This window comes from Octopus bimaculoides, chromosome 24 (assembly GCF_001194135.2).
Source record: "Octopus bimaculoides isolate UCB-OBI-ISO-001 chromosome 24, ASM119413v2, whole genome shotgun sequence".
Lineage (NCBI taxonomy): Eukaryota > Metazoa > Mollusca > Cephalopoda > Octopoda > Octopodidae > Octopus > Octopus bimaculoides.
In genome coordinates, this window is record NC_069004.1 from 13,775,985 (window position 1) to 13,790,564 (window position 14,580).

The window sequence follows — 14,580 nt, forward strand, 5'->3', positions numbered from 1 at the left end:
ATTTAGTGTCTGCTTTCCATGCTGGCATGGGTTAGACAGTTTGACTGAAATTGGTAAGCTGGAGGGCTACCCCAGGTTCCAGTCTGATTTGGCATGGTTTCTACGGCTGGATGCCCTTCCTAATGCTGACCAATCCAAGACTGTAATAGGTGCTGTTTATGTGGTATTGGCACAGGTGCCATTGACATGACACCGCAATCGGCCACAACTACAATTTCACTTGACTTGATGGGTCATCTTTATATACACACACACACACACACATGGGCGGGTGTATTTATATCATGTCATGTCAAGCAACAGTCATAAACAAGCATCACCAACAGACACACAATGTCACTCATATTGTTAATCATCTCTGGGAAACATGTCCAGCCACGGGGAAATATCACCGTAGGCCATAAAAAAACCAGCCTCCATCAATACTGCCTGATCCATGCAAGCATGGAAAAATGGGTGTTAAAGTGATGAGACACACACATGTATGTCAAGGAATGTCTTATCAACTGTTAAGTAATTTGTGAGGGCATTGAAAATTTCATCTAATGGTCTAAAGAAACATAAAATACTAGCAGAGTAATTTTGCTCATTGTCTACTCATGTGTGTGCGTATACATATATATATATATATATATATTGTGATGAAAGTGCAGGTCTTAGTGGTTAGGGTATTTGGCCCATAATCATAAAGTCATGTTGTGTCCTTGAGCAAGACACTTATTTCACATTGCTACAGTCCACTCAGATGGCAAAAATAAGTTGTACCTGTACTTCAAAGGGTCAGCCTTTTCACATTGTGTGTCATGCTGAATCTCCCTGAGAAACTTAAGGGTACACATGTTTGTGGAGTGTTCAGCCATTTCCACATTAATTTCATGAGCAGGCTGTTCCGTTGATCAGATCAGCTGGAAACGTCGTCGTAGTAAGTGATGCAGTGCCAGTTATATAGTGTCACCAATATATTTATATGGTATTCAACTGACGTACCAGTGAATTGGATGTTTAACAGACCCCTTTGAAGGAACTCCTTTCCTCAGTTTGATATTTTATATTCTTTTACCTGTTTCAGTCATTTGACTGCGGCCATGTAGGAGCACCACCTTTCATCATCATCATCATCATCATCGTTTAACGTCCGCTTTCCATGCTAGCATGGGTTGGACGATTTGACTGAGGACTGGTGAAACCGGATGGCAACACCAGGCTCCAGTCTAATTTGGCCTTTATATATATATATTGGTGACAATATTACTGAGATTATTCCAAGCTAGCTTTTACATTGGACCAATAGTCAGTGTAAAGGAATGGTAGAGAAAATATTTTAGGCAATGTGGCTGCAGTTAAAGAGATGTCTTGGCAAGAAAAGGGTGAGAGAAATCCAAGTTAGAAAAAGAGGGAGGAAAGTCATTATGTGTAATTTATATATTATAATAATTTCTGATATAGGCACTAGGCCACAAATTTTGTGGAAAGAGCTTAGTTGATGGCACTAACTCCAGCAGTTTTTTGGTACTTATTTTATCACTGCAGAAGGATGAAAGTCAAAAAACATAAGCAAGGCGTGACAATCAGAATGCAAAGGGACGTAACTAAAACTAGTAATGATGACAACGACAATTTGTAACAGGCACAAGGCCACAACTTTTGTGGAAGGAAGTATAGTAGATTGGTATACTTATTTTTACTGAACCCACCTAGAAGGATGAAAGGAAAAGCCAGCCTCTGCGAGTACGGGATGAAAAACATAAAGGGACATAATTAAAATACTACAGGGCGTTTTGTCTTGTACTTTACAGATCCTGCCATGGCATAGCTTTCGTAATACGGAGAGTAGAGAGCGGAAGTACAGTTGATTGTATCAATACAGGTACTTGATTGCTACTTGTTTTTATCCACTAACATTATCCAAGAAGACAAATAGTAAAATTTGAGTTTGACCAGATGTGAATGTTAATTTTTTACGAGACATAGCTGCTCTACCAATTCCACTAAATAACCAACTATGATAAATATTTAATACCCCTTTCTTTGATGTGAATCCAACCAACTTTGATTTATACAAAAGTTTTCATTGTGTTATCAGTTTCAATCATGTGCTACCAATGACAGAGCCTCTTTAGGGTTGCTTAATGTGCTAGTAATAGCAGCTGAAATCCCTTCTCAAATCACATCCCACAATCTTGAAGAAAAAAAAAAAAAAGGGGGTTACATTGGATAATGTAATCTCATACATATCTGAATAAATAACAGGCTGGTCACAACTGTAAGGGCCTTTCATCACAAGTCTACTGGATCAGGACTGGCCTGGGTTTAAACAACAACAATAACAACTGGACTGTTGGAAATGATGGGGAAATTTACAGAGAGAGTCTCTTCACAGGTCTACCAGTACAGAACAAAAACATCAAAACCAAAACAATAAGCATTAATACAATAGCTGTACTGCTGAAGTCAACACGCTCTTTAAGATAAGATCAGGCAGTACAAAATATATTATAATAATAATAATAAAAAGACACCATCTCAAAATAAATAATTTAGCAAGTGGTACAGGAGAAAACTGCAAGAAACAATGGGTGACAATGAATGTGTAATTGTCTCACAGAGAGCATATTATGCTGGGGCATACCTCTGGTTCAATGGTGTTAACGAAGATGATAAATAAAACCTTCAACTGGATAGGAAACCAGTCTATTTTAGACAAACACTCTCAGAGGACCTGGTAGATATCTCCTTGCAGTAAGATGAACTGAGGTCCACAAAAAGTAAACTGTCCAAGATCAGAGGAGACACATGGAAATATGTTTTGGAGCACGGTTTATGGAAAACATGTTTAAAAGCCACAGAAAAGTAGAGAGGCATGTAAGGAACAAAATACAGTGGAAAAAAAAGAAACCCCAGAAATAATATTAAAATAAATAAACACAGAACAAAGAGGAACAAATAAAAATATAGTAATTTCTTAAATTAGGCATCTTGTCAATGCAATGCCAACACCGGGAGAGAATTTTAGAATCAAAGTGTAAGCTGTGTGGAATATTTATCCAAACACTGTCGCTTGTAGGCAAGGTATAAAGTCTTAGGAAGATAAAGTAATTTCACTTAACATGATTGACCAGTTTGCCAAATTAATTTTTCAATTAAGTGAAGTTTGTATCTTGCTACATGACACAATTCACAGAATATAGGCATGTGTAAATTGGCCACACGTCACAATACACATGGTAATACAGATGCATGTATCCGAACCTATGATGCAATACAGAACATGAATATGTGAGCCTTGCCACATGATACAATGCAGAAACCAGAGTGATATAGCTATTAGAATTTATAGTTGAATGTAGCAAAAGAACACTAGCTCTATCTCATGGTTAAAACATTGGCAGATCCCACAATATCATAAACTATTGCTTATCAGGTATTGTGATGTGTTGGTGCTTATCCCTGTTTTTAAGGTGTTAAGCAGTTCAGAGATAGTTGTCTTTTCTCTGTCTCCTGAGATAGGCAAACAGATTATAGTAAACCTTGCCTTATATAAGTAAAACACCCATTGATTATACAGTGCTCCTGACTCCACGGCTTAATAGAGTGAGAGCTACCTTCCCATGGAAACTATTTAAAGCAAGTTGAACTGGACCTTTGAGAGTCAAGTGTCTTTGCCACAGAAATAGTACAGCACCAGTGATTGGATACTAGTCATTGATCCTTTGGCAGTTGTGCCAGTGCTGTACCAACTGTGACAAATGCTACTCAAACACGCAGCGATAGGCATTTATCTAAATGACTTTTACGTCGTGTCACATCAAGCAGGCAAACAGGAGGTGGAAAATTCCCACCCAAACCCCCTACAAACGTTCATACAGTTTCCATTATAAAAATATATTTTGCAGCTTTCTGTATAAAGATTACAGTGCCAGAGTCCTGACATGCCAGTCTTTAGTTCAACAGCTTTAACAAAACCACAAGAATAGCAATGAAGTTTTCAGTGGCTAAACAGGTTTTTTTTTTTTGCGTTTTTCCTCCCAAGAAATATATCACTGTAAATACCCAATTCTCTTCATACCCAACTGAAGAAAAAAGAATTGTTAATTATTCAGAGGAAAAACCATTAAAATCTGTGACGATATTTAGTCAACATAGCCAGGACTGAAAGAACACAAGAAATAAATAGAAGTCTTGTGTTGGAGGTATTTTTTTTTGTGTTTGCAACTCACTGTCTCTTTGAGTTAACATCTGGAATGGAATTGTAGCAAAATTTACACCTAACGAATCGGATGTGTGGACGCTGGTCATCATTCTAGGTCTTGTAGATTGATGGTAGTTCCAGTAAATTCTGTTGATGATGCACCATGTTCAGAAGCTGAATCAGCTGCTGTGCTTGAACTTGCATCATGCAAAGCCAGATCAGTGACAAGACTACCATCTCCGGGATACATCTCTGGATTTGGTGGATCATCCTGGAAAATAAATAGCAAGCAAACAAAATTATAACAGCTGTTAAAAAACTGGCCTGTCTTCTTATGTTTAATATAACTATATGCAATAACATTATATTATATCTAAGTGTGAAGGTGCATGGCTCTGTGGTCAGAGTGTTGGGCTCACAATCATCAGGTGGTGAGTTTGATTCCTGGACTGGGCTGTGTGTTGTGTTCTTGAGCAAGACACTTTATTTCACATTGTTCCAATTCACTCAGCTGTAAAAATGAGTTACAATGTCACTGGTGTTAAGCTGTATTGGCCTCTGCCTTTCCCATGGCCATTCCTGACCGAAGAGGTTCTTTACTTTATATCTAACAAGATTAAGTTTGCTCAGTTGAAAATGAGTACTAATGGCAGCTGGGGTGGTGGTGATGGTATTTAAGGTGGGGTTGTGTTGGAAGAAGTTTGCTTCTAAATCACATGGTTACAAGCATCTTCTACTATGGCCTTAGATCAACCCTTGTGAGTTCAAATCCTTGTGAGTTTATTTGGCAGACAAAAACTGAAAGAAGCCCATAGTATAATAATGCGCACACACACGTCTATGTGTGTGTGTGTGTGTATGTCTCTTTGCCATGACGTTGTGTTATAGTTGGAAATGAATGGAACTGACATGCAGGCAGTGACCTTTGTCCCCAAATTTTCATGAAAAGCTCTTCTGGTCTAATGAGTCTGAAGACTCAAAACAGATTTTTGACATAGAACATAATTAATGCCTATCAAAAAAGCTCAGTAAAACTATGTATGTGATGATTGTTTTTTTTTGTTCTGAAAGTCTGAGGAACAACATTTTTATAGAAAAGAATTTGTGATCCTGATGCATTTCTTGATGGCATAAGAGATGCCAGCAAAAAGAGCTCCATCTGTCTCTCTCTCTCTCTCCCACTCCCCTTCTTCATTGTCCTACTGGGGTGGTCAGGTATCTCCTCTATAGTATGGAAACTACCTCTGTTCCTCTATTATACTCTAACCTCTCACCTGGCACACAGCCAATTCCCTCAGTTCCACTCTCTTAACTAGGAGGTCTTTGTCGTGCAAGCTGATAAGAGAAATTGTCTGTTTCATGATATTTTTATCACTGTACAATGATTGGTAGCACTAATCGGAAGCTCACCATAAACACTCCACAATGCCAGCATCATATATTCTGGGTAGGTGGCACTGAGAGCAGGTTTGAATGTGCCCCGAACACATTTATAGTGCATAATGTATTGAATCCTTTTCTTCTCTCATTTGTAAATCCAAAGCACACAAATACACACAGACATATATATAGTGCATGTGTGTTGTAAGTGACATAGACTACTTAATCCTTGGGTGCCTTTAGCAAAGTTCAGTTTGTGACAATTATCTGGATCAGTTCTGTACTCCAACCTGTTCCTGAGATCCAGTATCAGTCACAACAATCTTTCCAACGTTGGGTCCTAACTACAAAGATGTAGGTGGTTCATGTATATCATTCTCTGATTAAACTTATTATTAAAATAACAAACAAAAATGAGAGAAAGAGAAACTCCAGTTGTCTTCTTACCTGTAGTAGTTGTGTTTGAACATATGTCACACCTGTTTCTGGATCTCGTAATGTAATGCCATGAGGAGGGAGATTGTCAGAGGAACTGAACAAAGAAGCAGAATTTACTGCTACCGATAACAATTTCTCAGAGTCTAAAAAAAAAGAAGACAAAATAAGAATAATAATAATCCTTTCTACTAAAGGCACAAGGCCTGAAATTTTGGGGGAGGGGACTAGTTGATTACATCGATTCCAGTACTTTATTGACCCTGAAAAGATGAAATGCAAAGTCAACTTCAGTGGAGTTTGAACTCAGAATGCAAAAACAGATAAAATGCTGCCAAACATTTGCCTGCTGCAGTAATAATTCTACCAGCTTGCTGCCTTAAGTATAATAATAATCCTTTCTGCTGGAAGCACAAGGCCTCGAACTTTGGGGGGAGAGGACAAGTGTTTCATTGGTACTTAATTTATCAACCCCAAAAGGATGAAAGGTAAAGTCGACCTCCGTGACATTTGGACTCAGAATGTAAAGACAGGCAAAATACCACTAGGCATTTTGTCCGGCGTGCAAACAATTCTGCCAGCTCACTGTTTTAAGAGTAATAATAATAAAAATAATAATGATGATGATGATGATCCTTTCTACTAAAGGCACAGTGCCTGAAATTTTGGGGGAAGGGGATAGTCGATTACACTGACCCCAGTGCTCAACTAGTACTTATTTTACCGACCCTGAAAGGATGAAAGGCAAAGTTGACCTCAGTGGAATTTGAACTCAGAACGTCGTGACAGATGAAATACTTCTAAGCATTTCTCCCAGCGTGCTAACGATTCTGCCAGTTCTAATTTAGACACAAAACCAACAATTTCTGATACCATCTCTCCTGTTTTCAAGCAAAGTAATATTCCCCTAGTCCAGTGGTTCTCAACCAGGGTCCACATAAGATTTTATTGTTAAAATTTATGAGCATTAAATTGCTTGTACTACTACATTACACAAATTATTTTAACAATTTTTTTTATGCAATTCCTAAAAGTATTTAAAATCTTTTGAGCATTCAGATTACTCTGCGAAATGTAATGCTTATTTTATTCTTTTCTTTAATCTTGTTTCAGTCATTTGACTGCGACCATGCTGGAGCTCTGCCTTGAAGAGTTTTAGTCAAACAAATTGACCCCAAAACTTATTTCTTTTTAAGCCTAATACTTATTCTATCAGCCTCTTTTGCTGAACCGCTAAGTTACAGCAACATAAACACACCAAGCAGTGATGGAGGAAGAAACACACACACACACACACAGATATAGATATATGACGAGCTTCTTTCAGCTTCCATCTACAACATCCACTCACAAGGCTTTGGTTGGCCTGAGGATATAGTTGAAGACACTTTCCTGAAGTGCCATGCAGTGGGATTCAACCCGGAACCATGTGGTTCATACTGTATTGAATTAATCAAGTATTATCTTGTAGCTTAGAGATTTTGATGATGTGAGTGTTTATTTTTAGAATGACATTGTAGGATTGATTGGTGTGAGAGGCCAAACCTGGCCAGTTTCAACATAAAACTGATAGAATTTTTTGTTTAGAATAAAATAGGAATCAAAGGGGTCCATAAGCAAAAAAATGGTTGTGAACCACCAGGTTGCAAATGAATGACACAGCTTATGTGATGGTGGAAGTTTGATTACAATTAGCTTGCAATGTCAAGACAAAGAGACACAAATATACATACTCATGTGCAGACTCACACACACACACACACACACTCTTTTCAGTTTGTCTACCAAACACGCTCACAAAATTTGGTTGGCTAGGGCCTACAATAGAAGACACTTGACTGAACCTGAAAATATATGGCTGCAAAGCAAACCACCTAAGCACCTAGTCTGAGAATTTACCATTTTAACAGATTTGTCAGTTTAGAAATGTTCAAAATAATCAAAGGACAGATTGAAAGTAAAGACACTTACCTGTAGACATATAATCTGAAGGACCAACTAATACTGGATCAGTAGAACCAAGGATGGAATTAGATAAAGAATTGGTGAGGTTTACTCCTGAAATATACACATAATTATAGAGTCAGACAGGAATACAAGTTTTAAGACGACAAAGATAACCAACAATGAAACAATGAAGAAACCTGTATGTGGTTTACTCAGCCTTTTAGAGCACAACACCACACGAGCTAAGACGTCTTAGACAAGTATTAATCTTCCTTTCACCTTCTTCTTATTCTTCTAAGCAGTTACGGCAGCAAAAGCTGATTACGTCATTTTATCTAAACTGAAACAAGTGTTTTCCACGTTCATATTTGAATCTTTTGCCTTTCTACAATATTTTTTACTTTTATTTATTCTCAAACTGGATGAGTGTATAACAACAAGCCAGCCGGCACAAAAAATATCTAGTGAGACTTCTTTACCAATGTGCTTGAAGAGACCCAGACTGATGGCTCGAAACATATGTTGTACCTAATAAAAGTCTAATACAAAATCCATCTCCTACTATCAATTAATATATAAATACACACACACGTCTGTGTCTGTGCGAGTATGCATATATCTGACACGTACGTGGCATAAGACAAATAGGAGTGAAGAACTTACCTGATACAGGTGTTGCTTGATTCTCAGACTGAGAATGCTGCCCAAGAGACTCGAGACCACCATCGGAAATATCATCTGAGCCAAGGAGGGGCACTAAATCCAAGTGAGGACTGTCAGAAGCTGGGTAGAGCAAGAAATATAGCAAGAGGTAAGTATTTTATATAATTCTTTCTACTATAGGCACAAAGCCTAAAATTTCCAGGGAATGGGGTACTAGTGGGTACTTTATTTTAATAACCTTGAAAGGATAAAAGGCTAAGTCCACCACTGTGGAATTTGAACTCAGAATGTGAAACCAAAAGAATTGCCACTTAAGCATTTTACACACTAACAATTCTGCCAGATTGCTGCCTTTTAAAATTCTAATTTTGGTACAAGGCCAGCAATTCTTAAGAGAAGGTCTGATGGACGCGATCAGCCTCAGTATTTGATTAGCACTTTTATTTTATCAACCCTGGAAAGAGGAAAGGCAATGTTGACCACAGCAAAATTTTAACTCAGAATGTAAAGGGATGGAAAAAATGATACTGCAAGACCTTTTTTCCAACACACTAATGATTTTGCCAATCCATTTGGTCACAGTATTTTGAATAATAAGGGTGAAAAATGTGCTGGTGCTACATTAAAAGTACTGGTGCTGGTGTCACATAAAAATCTCCCAGTACATTATGTGGAGTGGTTGGCATTAGGAAGGGCATAAAGCTGTAGAAACCATGCCAGAGCAGACAGTGGAGACTGGTAAGGCCCTTGACCTTACCAGCTCCGGTCAAACTGTCGAACCCATGCTAGCATATAAAAAGGAAGTTAAATGATGATGAATGACTAAAACAGTGTAACTGAATGTCCATAATTTCAAACTTCAGATTCAGAGTGATCCCCCAGAGTTTATTGTGCAGTAGTCACTAAGAACTGTGTTCTATTATAAGCCACCAGAATTTATAGTAAATAAGTCACTAACAGCTATGTTCTATAAAAAAAATCTACCAGTAATTAACTTGAAAGGTGATTTCTGTTAATAGTTTTAATATCTATAATTAACAATGCAATTACTTTTCAAGTTGACATTTCTAAGATTAATTAAATATTTCTGAGTTAGACACAAGGCAAACAGTTCTGAAAAGAGGGTGCTGATTGATATCATCAACCAAAGAACTTGTGTGGTACTTTATCAGCCTTGAAAGTAAGAAAGGCACAGAAGACCTCAGCTGGATTTGAAAACCAAATGTAGGGATCTATAAGAGCAAAATGTTTCTTCTTGTGCTTTCGTGATTCTGCCAGCTCACTGCCTTAGACTAATTAACTGGCACTCCGTCAGTTACGATGACAAGGGTTCCAGTTGATCTGATCAAGAGTACAGCCTGCTCAAGAAATTAATGTACAAGTGGTTGTGCACTCCACAGACATGCATACCCTTAATGTAGTTCTCAAGAAGATTCAGCAGGACACAGAATATGACAAGACTGGCTCCCCTTTAAGTACAGGGACTACTCATTTTTGCCAGGTGAGTGGACTGGAGCAACATTAAATAAAGTGTCATGCACAAGGACACAACATGACACCAAGAATCAAAACTCATGACCATATGACCATGAGCCAAATATCCTAACTATTAAGCCATGTACCTTCACTTTGACTAATTATAAATAATAACATAAATATTCTAAACAGCATTCAAACCACTGCAATCTCTGATTATAGTCAAGATCCTTATTCCTACACACACAAACGAATAAATAAATAAATATCATCATCATCATCATCATCATCGTCGTTTAACGTCCGCTTTCCATGCTAGCATGGGTTGGACGATTTGACTGAGGACTGGTGAAACCGGATGGCAACACCAGGCTCCAATCTAATTTGGCAGTTTCTACAGCTGGATGCCCTTCCTAACGCCAACCACTCAGAGAGTGTAGTGGGTGCTTTTACGTGTCACCTGCACGAAAACGGCCACGCTCGAAATGGTGTCTTTTATGTGCCACCCGCACAAGCCAGTCCAGGGGCACTGGCAACGATCTCACTCGAAAATCCTACGATATATACAGTATCAAAGTTCTTAACTGCCACCATACATACCATACTGTGGTTAACATCATCATCATTATCATCATACAAAGTTACTAAAAGTTATAATAGAGTGTTAAGTACTCTCCTCCTCTGATTGTGAATATTTGATCAGTTTCCCCCCACAACACAAAATATAAGACATTACACCTTATTTCATAAAATCGAAGTACTGTCCCTTTGAGAGAAGAGTGGAAATTGTGACAAACCCCTATTTTGAAGGAACCCAAATTATGAAGAATATATCTTTCTTCATACTGACATGGCAAACAAATTAAATGTAAGCCCCCCCCCCCAAAAAAAAACAAAAGGCAAAAACATGAAGCCTAACACCATGGGGTTGATATCCAATAACCCATCCGATGGCCATCTTATCTAGTGTTTGCTAAGTACTCAGTATAGCCTTAAAGAAGACAGAACAATAGATTTCTTTAAAAAATGGTAAATGAAAGTTAGGAAAACATACCAGAAATGGTGCTGTTGTTGTAATGTTTCATAATGTGATTGCGCAGACTGACTTTGGTAGAATATTTCTTCTCACAGCCTTCCATAGGACAATGGTAGGTAATCTTCTTTCCAGAATGGTCATGTTTCTTCAAGTGTATGTACAAACTACTTTTAGCAGTGAAACGAGTCTTGCAACCTAAAAACAAAATGGAAAGAAAGAGAGAGAGAGAAAGGATAAAAAAAAAAAAACGGTAGTAGTCAAGTTTTTGAATGATTTTAATGAATGATATTACACACATGTAAAAATCAGTTGCTATATAAAGTAGTCATTCAGTAGGCTAGCACCAAAATGGATACCTAATTTGTATATTTGCAATTCTGACAATTCATAATTAATCCTTTAGCATCCAATGACACTGTAGGGTTGGTGTGAGAAGCTGATCTGGTCAATTTGAACATATGACAAGTAGAATATTTTGGCATGTATGTATGTATCAATGAATGATTTTTTTATTTTTTGGTGTTGCTTCAGTTCTTAAGAGAGTTCAAGCTGGTTGCTTACAAAGCAACAAAACTGTTTGTAAATATGTGGTCAAGTTGGTGTTGGTTGAACTGCTTGATGTCCAAGTGTTCATCTATTCATCTAAAGAATCTCAGATGGAGAATTTTTGGGATGTCTTGAGTACAAACAGCATTACTGATAAAACACTCTCTCAGGAATATGCCTGTTGATAGTGCATGTGTGTGTTTGTATAAACACTGTGGAAGAAACTGGACAAAAAAAAAATGCATACAACGGACAAATTCTTTTGTCTCTAATGCTACCAGAAATGCAGTGAACTTGTTTGACTGGCTTCTTTGGAAATCTTTAACTAACAATCCCATCACCAGTTGTGATATAAAATTAGTAAAATAATTGTCTAACTAATTATTATTAACTGTGATGAACAGAGATATGGTAATGGGGAGCTAATCCAGTATTTTTCAAAATGGGAGAGCTGGGAGGACTGAGAAGGGCGCAGACAGTGTGATGTTTGATAAAATTAAAAGATGGCTTTTAAACTTTGTAAATTTGTCAATGCCATGGTGAAGAATGAAGAATTATTGCTACTGTTTATCTGACTCCCCAAACCAGTCATAACCTCTCAGACATATGAGGAAAGCAGTTTCAGTAATGAGCATCCTGTTTCTAATTCAGAAATAGTATATTAAATACATTGTTTTGTTTTTTCTAAAAAAAAAAAATTTAAAAAAATCTAACAAAAAAAAGCCACTATATCTAGCAAGTCAAGCCACCACGTAGACCAGTTACGGACAAACTGCAGCCATGGGACTTTCTGAACAGTACCTTCAATTTTCTTAGTAGTGCAACCCACTTCTTGATGAAGGCTGCCTATACCTGATGTAGAGAATGCTTCCCCCACCAACATCTACTGGTTCATCTGTAAATATATGCATTAGCAGCTTATGGTGTTGAACTCAAAACCTTCCCATGAGACGGCAGAGACTGTTTAACACAGTAATCATATAAATAAGATAAGTTCCATCTAACAGACATCATCATTGTTTTTACATTTACCTTTTCCAAAGTGGAAAGAGTTGGATGAGACTTACTGAGCCCATATTCTAGAGTTGAATTGTTAACGTCTAAGGAGACAGCTGCTAAAGATGCCAAGCAGTGAGATAGTATCTGAAATCACTTTGTTATGAAATGAGACTTCTTAACCACACAGCCACACCTGTGACTAAACATTAAGAAAATAATAATAATATTTGTGATTGTAATGGATGTTGAAGTGATCCAGCAAGTTACTTACCATCTACTGGACACTGGAATGGTTTTGTTCCACTGTGAGTTACTAAATGACCTTTCAGATGTTCAGCTCGCAAGAATGCTTTGCCACATGCATTGCACAGCCATTTTCGAACACCAGTATGTTTGCTCATGTGGCGTTTTAATTTACTGGCTGTTGCAAAGGCCCAAGAACAACCCTGGAAAAAGAGAAAAGGAAACAAAGATGAAGGATTAAGTTAAACAGGAAACATCTAATGTGTAGGGTCTTTTACATACATCTGGTGAGTCACATTATTCTGTAAGGAGCATATGTCTGGGTTCCCAGTCTTTTTGGCATATATATTCCTCATTAGAAAGGGAGCTGGTTCATCACAGGATTTATATACACCTACTCAACTTATGACCAAGTTCTGTTCTGACTGATTGGTCTTAAGTCGATCTGGTCGTATGTTGGATTTATATTTTTCAACACTTTTCATTCAAACACAACTGATGCTTGAAAGCGACTGAGTGAGAGACAATGGCAGGCAGTAAATGCCTGGATCTGAAGGAGGCTTCTGTTGCCGGATGCTGCCATAGTTATTGTATGTGCAGCTGCCCAACATCTGAAAATCGTTTTATTTATTTATTTATTTTGTAGTTGTACATGTGGATGGTTGGACTGTGGCTATGCTGGGGCAGCACTGCCTTGAAGTGTTTTAATCAAATGAATCAACTCCAATAGTTATTCTTTAAAGCCTGCTACTTATTCAATCATCTTTTTTGCTAAATTGCTAAGTTATGGGAACGTAGACAAACAATTAACACTGGCCCAATGGTTTCCCTTTGTAGCAGAATTAATAGTCAAGACTATTTAAGCATTTTATCTGATCAAATTCATCCTATGGTTGCAGGACTGTTTCCGGAGGGAAACGCACAGGATGATAATGCATCAATTTACACAGTTAGAGTTGTTACTGAATGGCACGAGGAACATTCTAGTGGAGTTGATCATCTTATCTGGCCACCACAGTCCCCAGATTTCAATATTACTGAACATTTATGGTGCATTTTAGAAAAGCAAGTAAAGAGTCGATATCCTCCACCATCATCACTACAAGAACTAGAGACTATTTTAGCTGAAGAATGGACAAAAATTCCTTTGGAAAAAAATCAAACATTTGTATGAGTCCATACCTCGTAGAATTTAAGCTGTAATTACTGCCAAAGGTGGTCGTACCCCATATTAAAATAAATTTGTTTGAAATTTTAAGGTATTTCCATTATTTTGTTCAACCCTTGTATATATATATATACACACATATATATATACACATACATAGAGGTAGGGGTAGGGGTCCACCAAGGTTCCGTCCTCAGCCCCCTCTTATTTACCATAGTCCTCCAGGCAATCACAGAGGAGTTCAAGACAGGTTGCCCCTGGGAGCTCCTCTATGCTGATGACCTTGCCCTAATTGCGGAGTCACTATCAGAACTAGAGGAGAAGTTTCAGGTGTGGAAGCAAGGTCTAGAATTGAAGGGCCTTAGAGTCAACCTAGCTAAAACCAAAATCCTAATAAGTAGGAAGGTAGATAAAACACAAACCCCTTCAGGTAGATGGCCCTGCTCAGTATGTAGAAAAGGACTAGGTAGTAACTCTATAAGATGTACCCGGTGCAAG

At 37.8% G+C, this 14,580-nt stretch overlaps 1 protein-coding gene across 1 annotated transcript in view; it reads right to left on the minus strand.

Annotated features, from left to right (window-relative positions):
- Nucleotides 1–6: 6 nt before the first annotated feature.
- Nucleotides 7–14,580, minus strand: part of LOC106876484 (uncharacterized) — a 31,133-nt gene continuing 16,559 nt past the window's right edge. Inside the window, exons 8-13 of the mRNA XM_014925047.2 lie at nucleotides 12,943–13,117; nucleotides 11,145–11,321; nucleotides 8,615–8,734; nucleotides 7,976–8,062; nucleotides 6,017–6,150; nucleotides 7–4,460 (exon numbers count right to left, since the gene is read on the minus strand). Of these exons, the coding sequence (XP_014780533.1) occupies nucleotides 4,296–4,460; nucleotides 6,017–6,150; nucleotides 7,976–8,062; nucleotides 8,615–8,734; nucleotides 11,145–11,321; nucleotides 12,943–13,117 (858 nt within the window). The 3' untranslated portion in view covers nucleotides 7–4,295. The remainder of the gene's footprint in view (nucleotides 4,461–6,016; nucleotides 6,151–7,975; nucleotides 8,063–8,614; nucleotides 8,735–11,144; nucleotides 11,322–12,942; nucleotides 13,118–14,580) is intronic.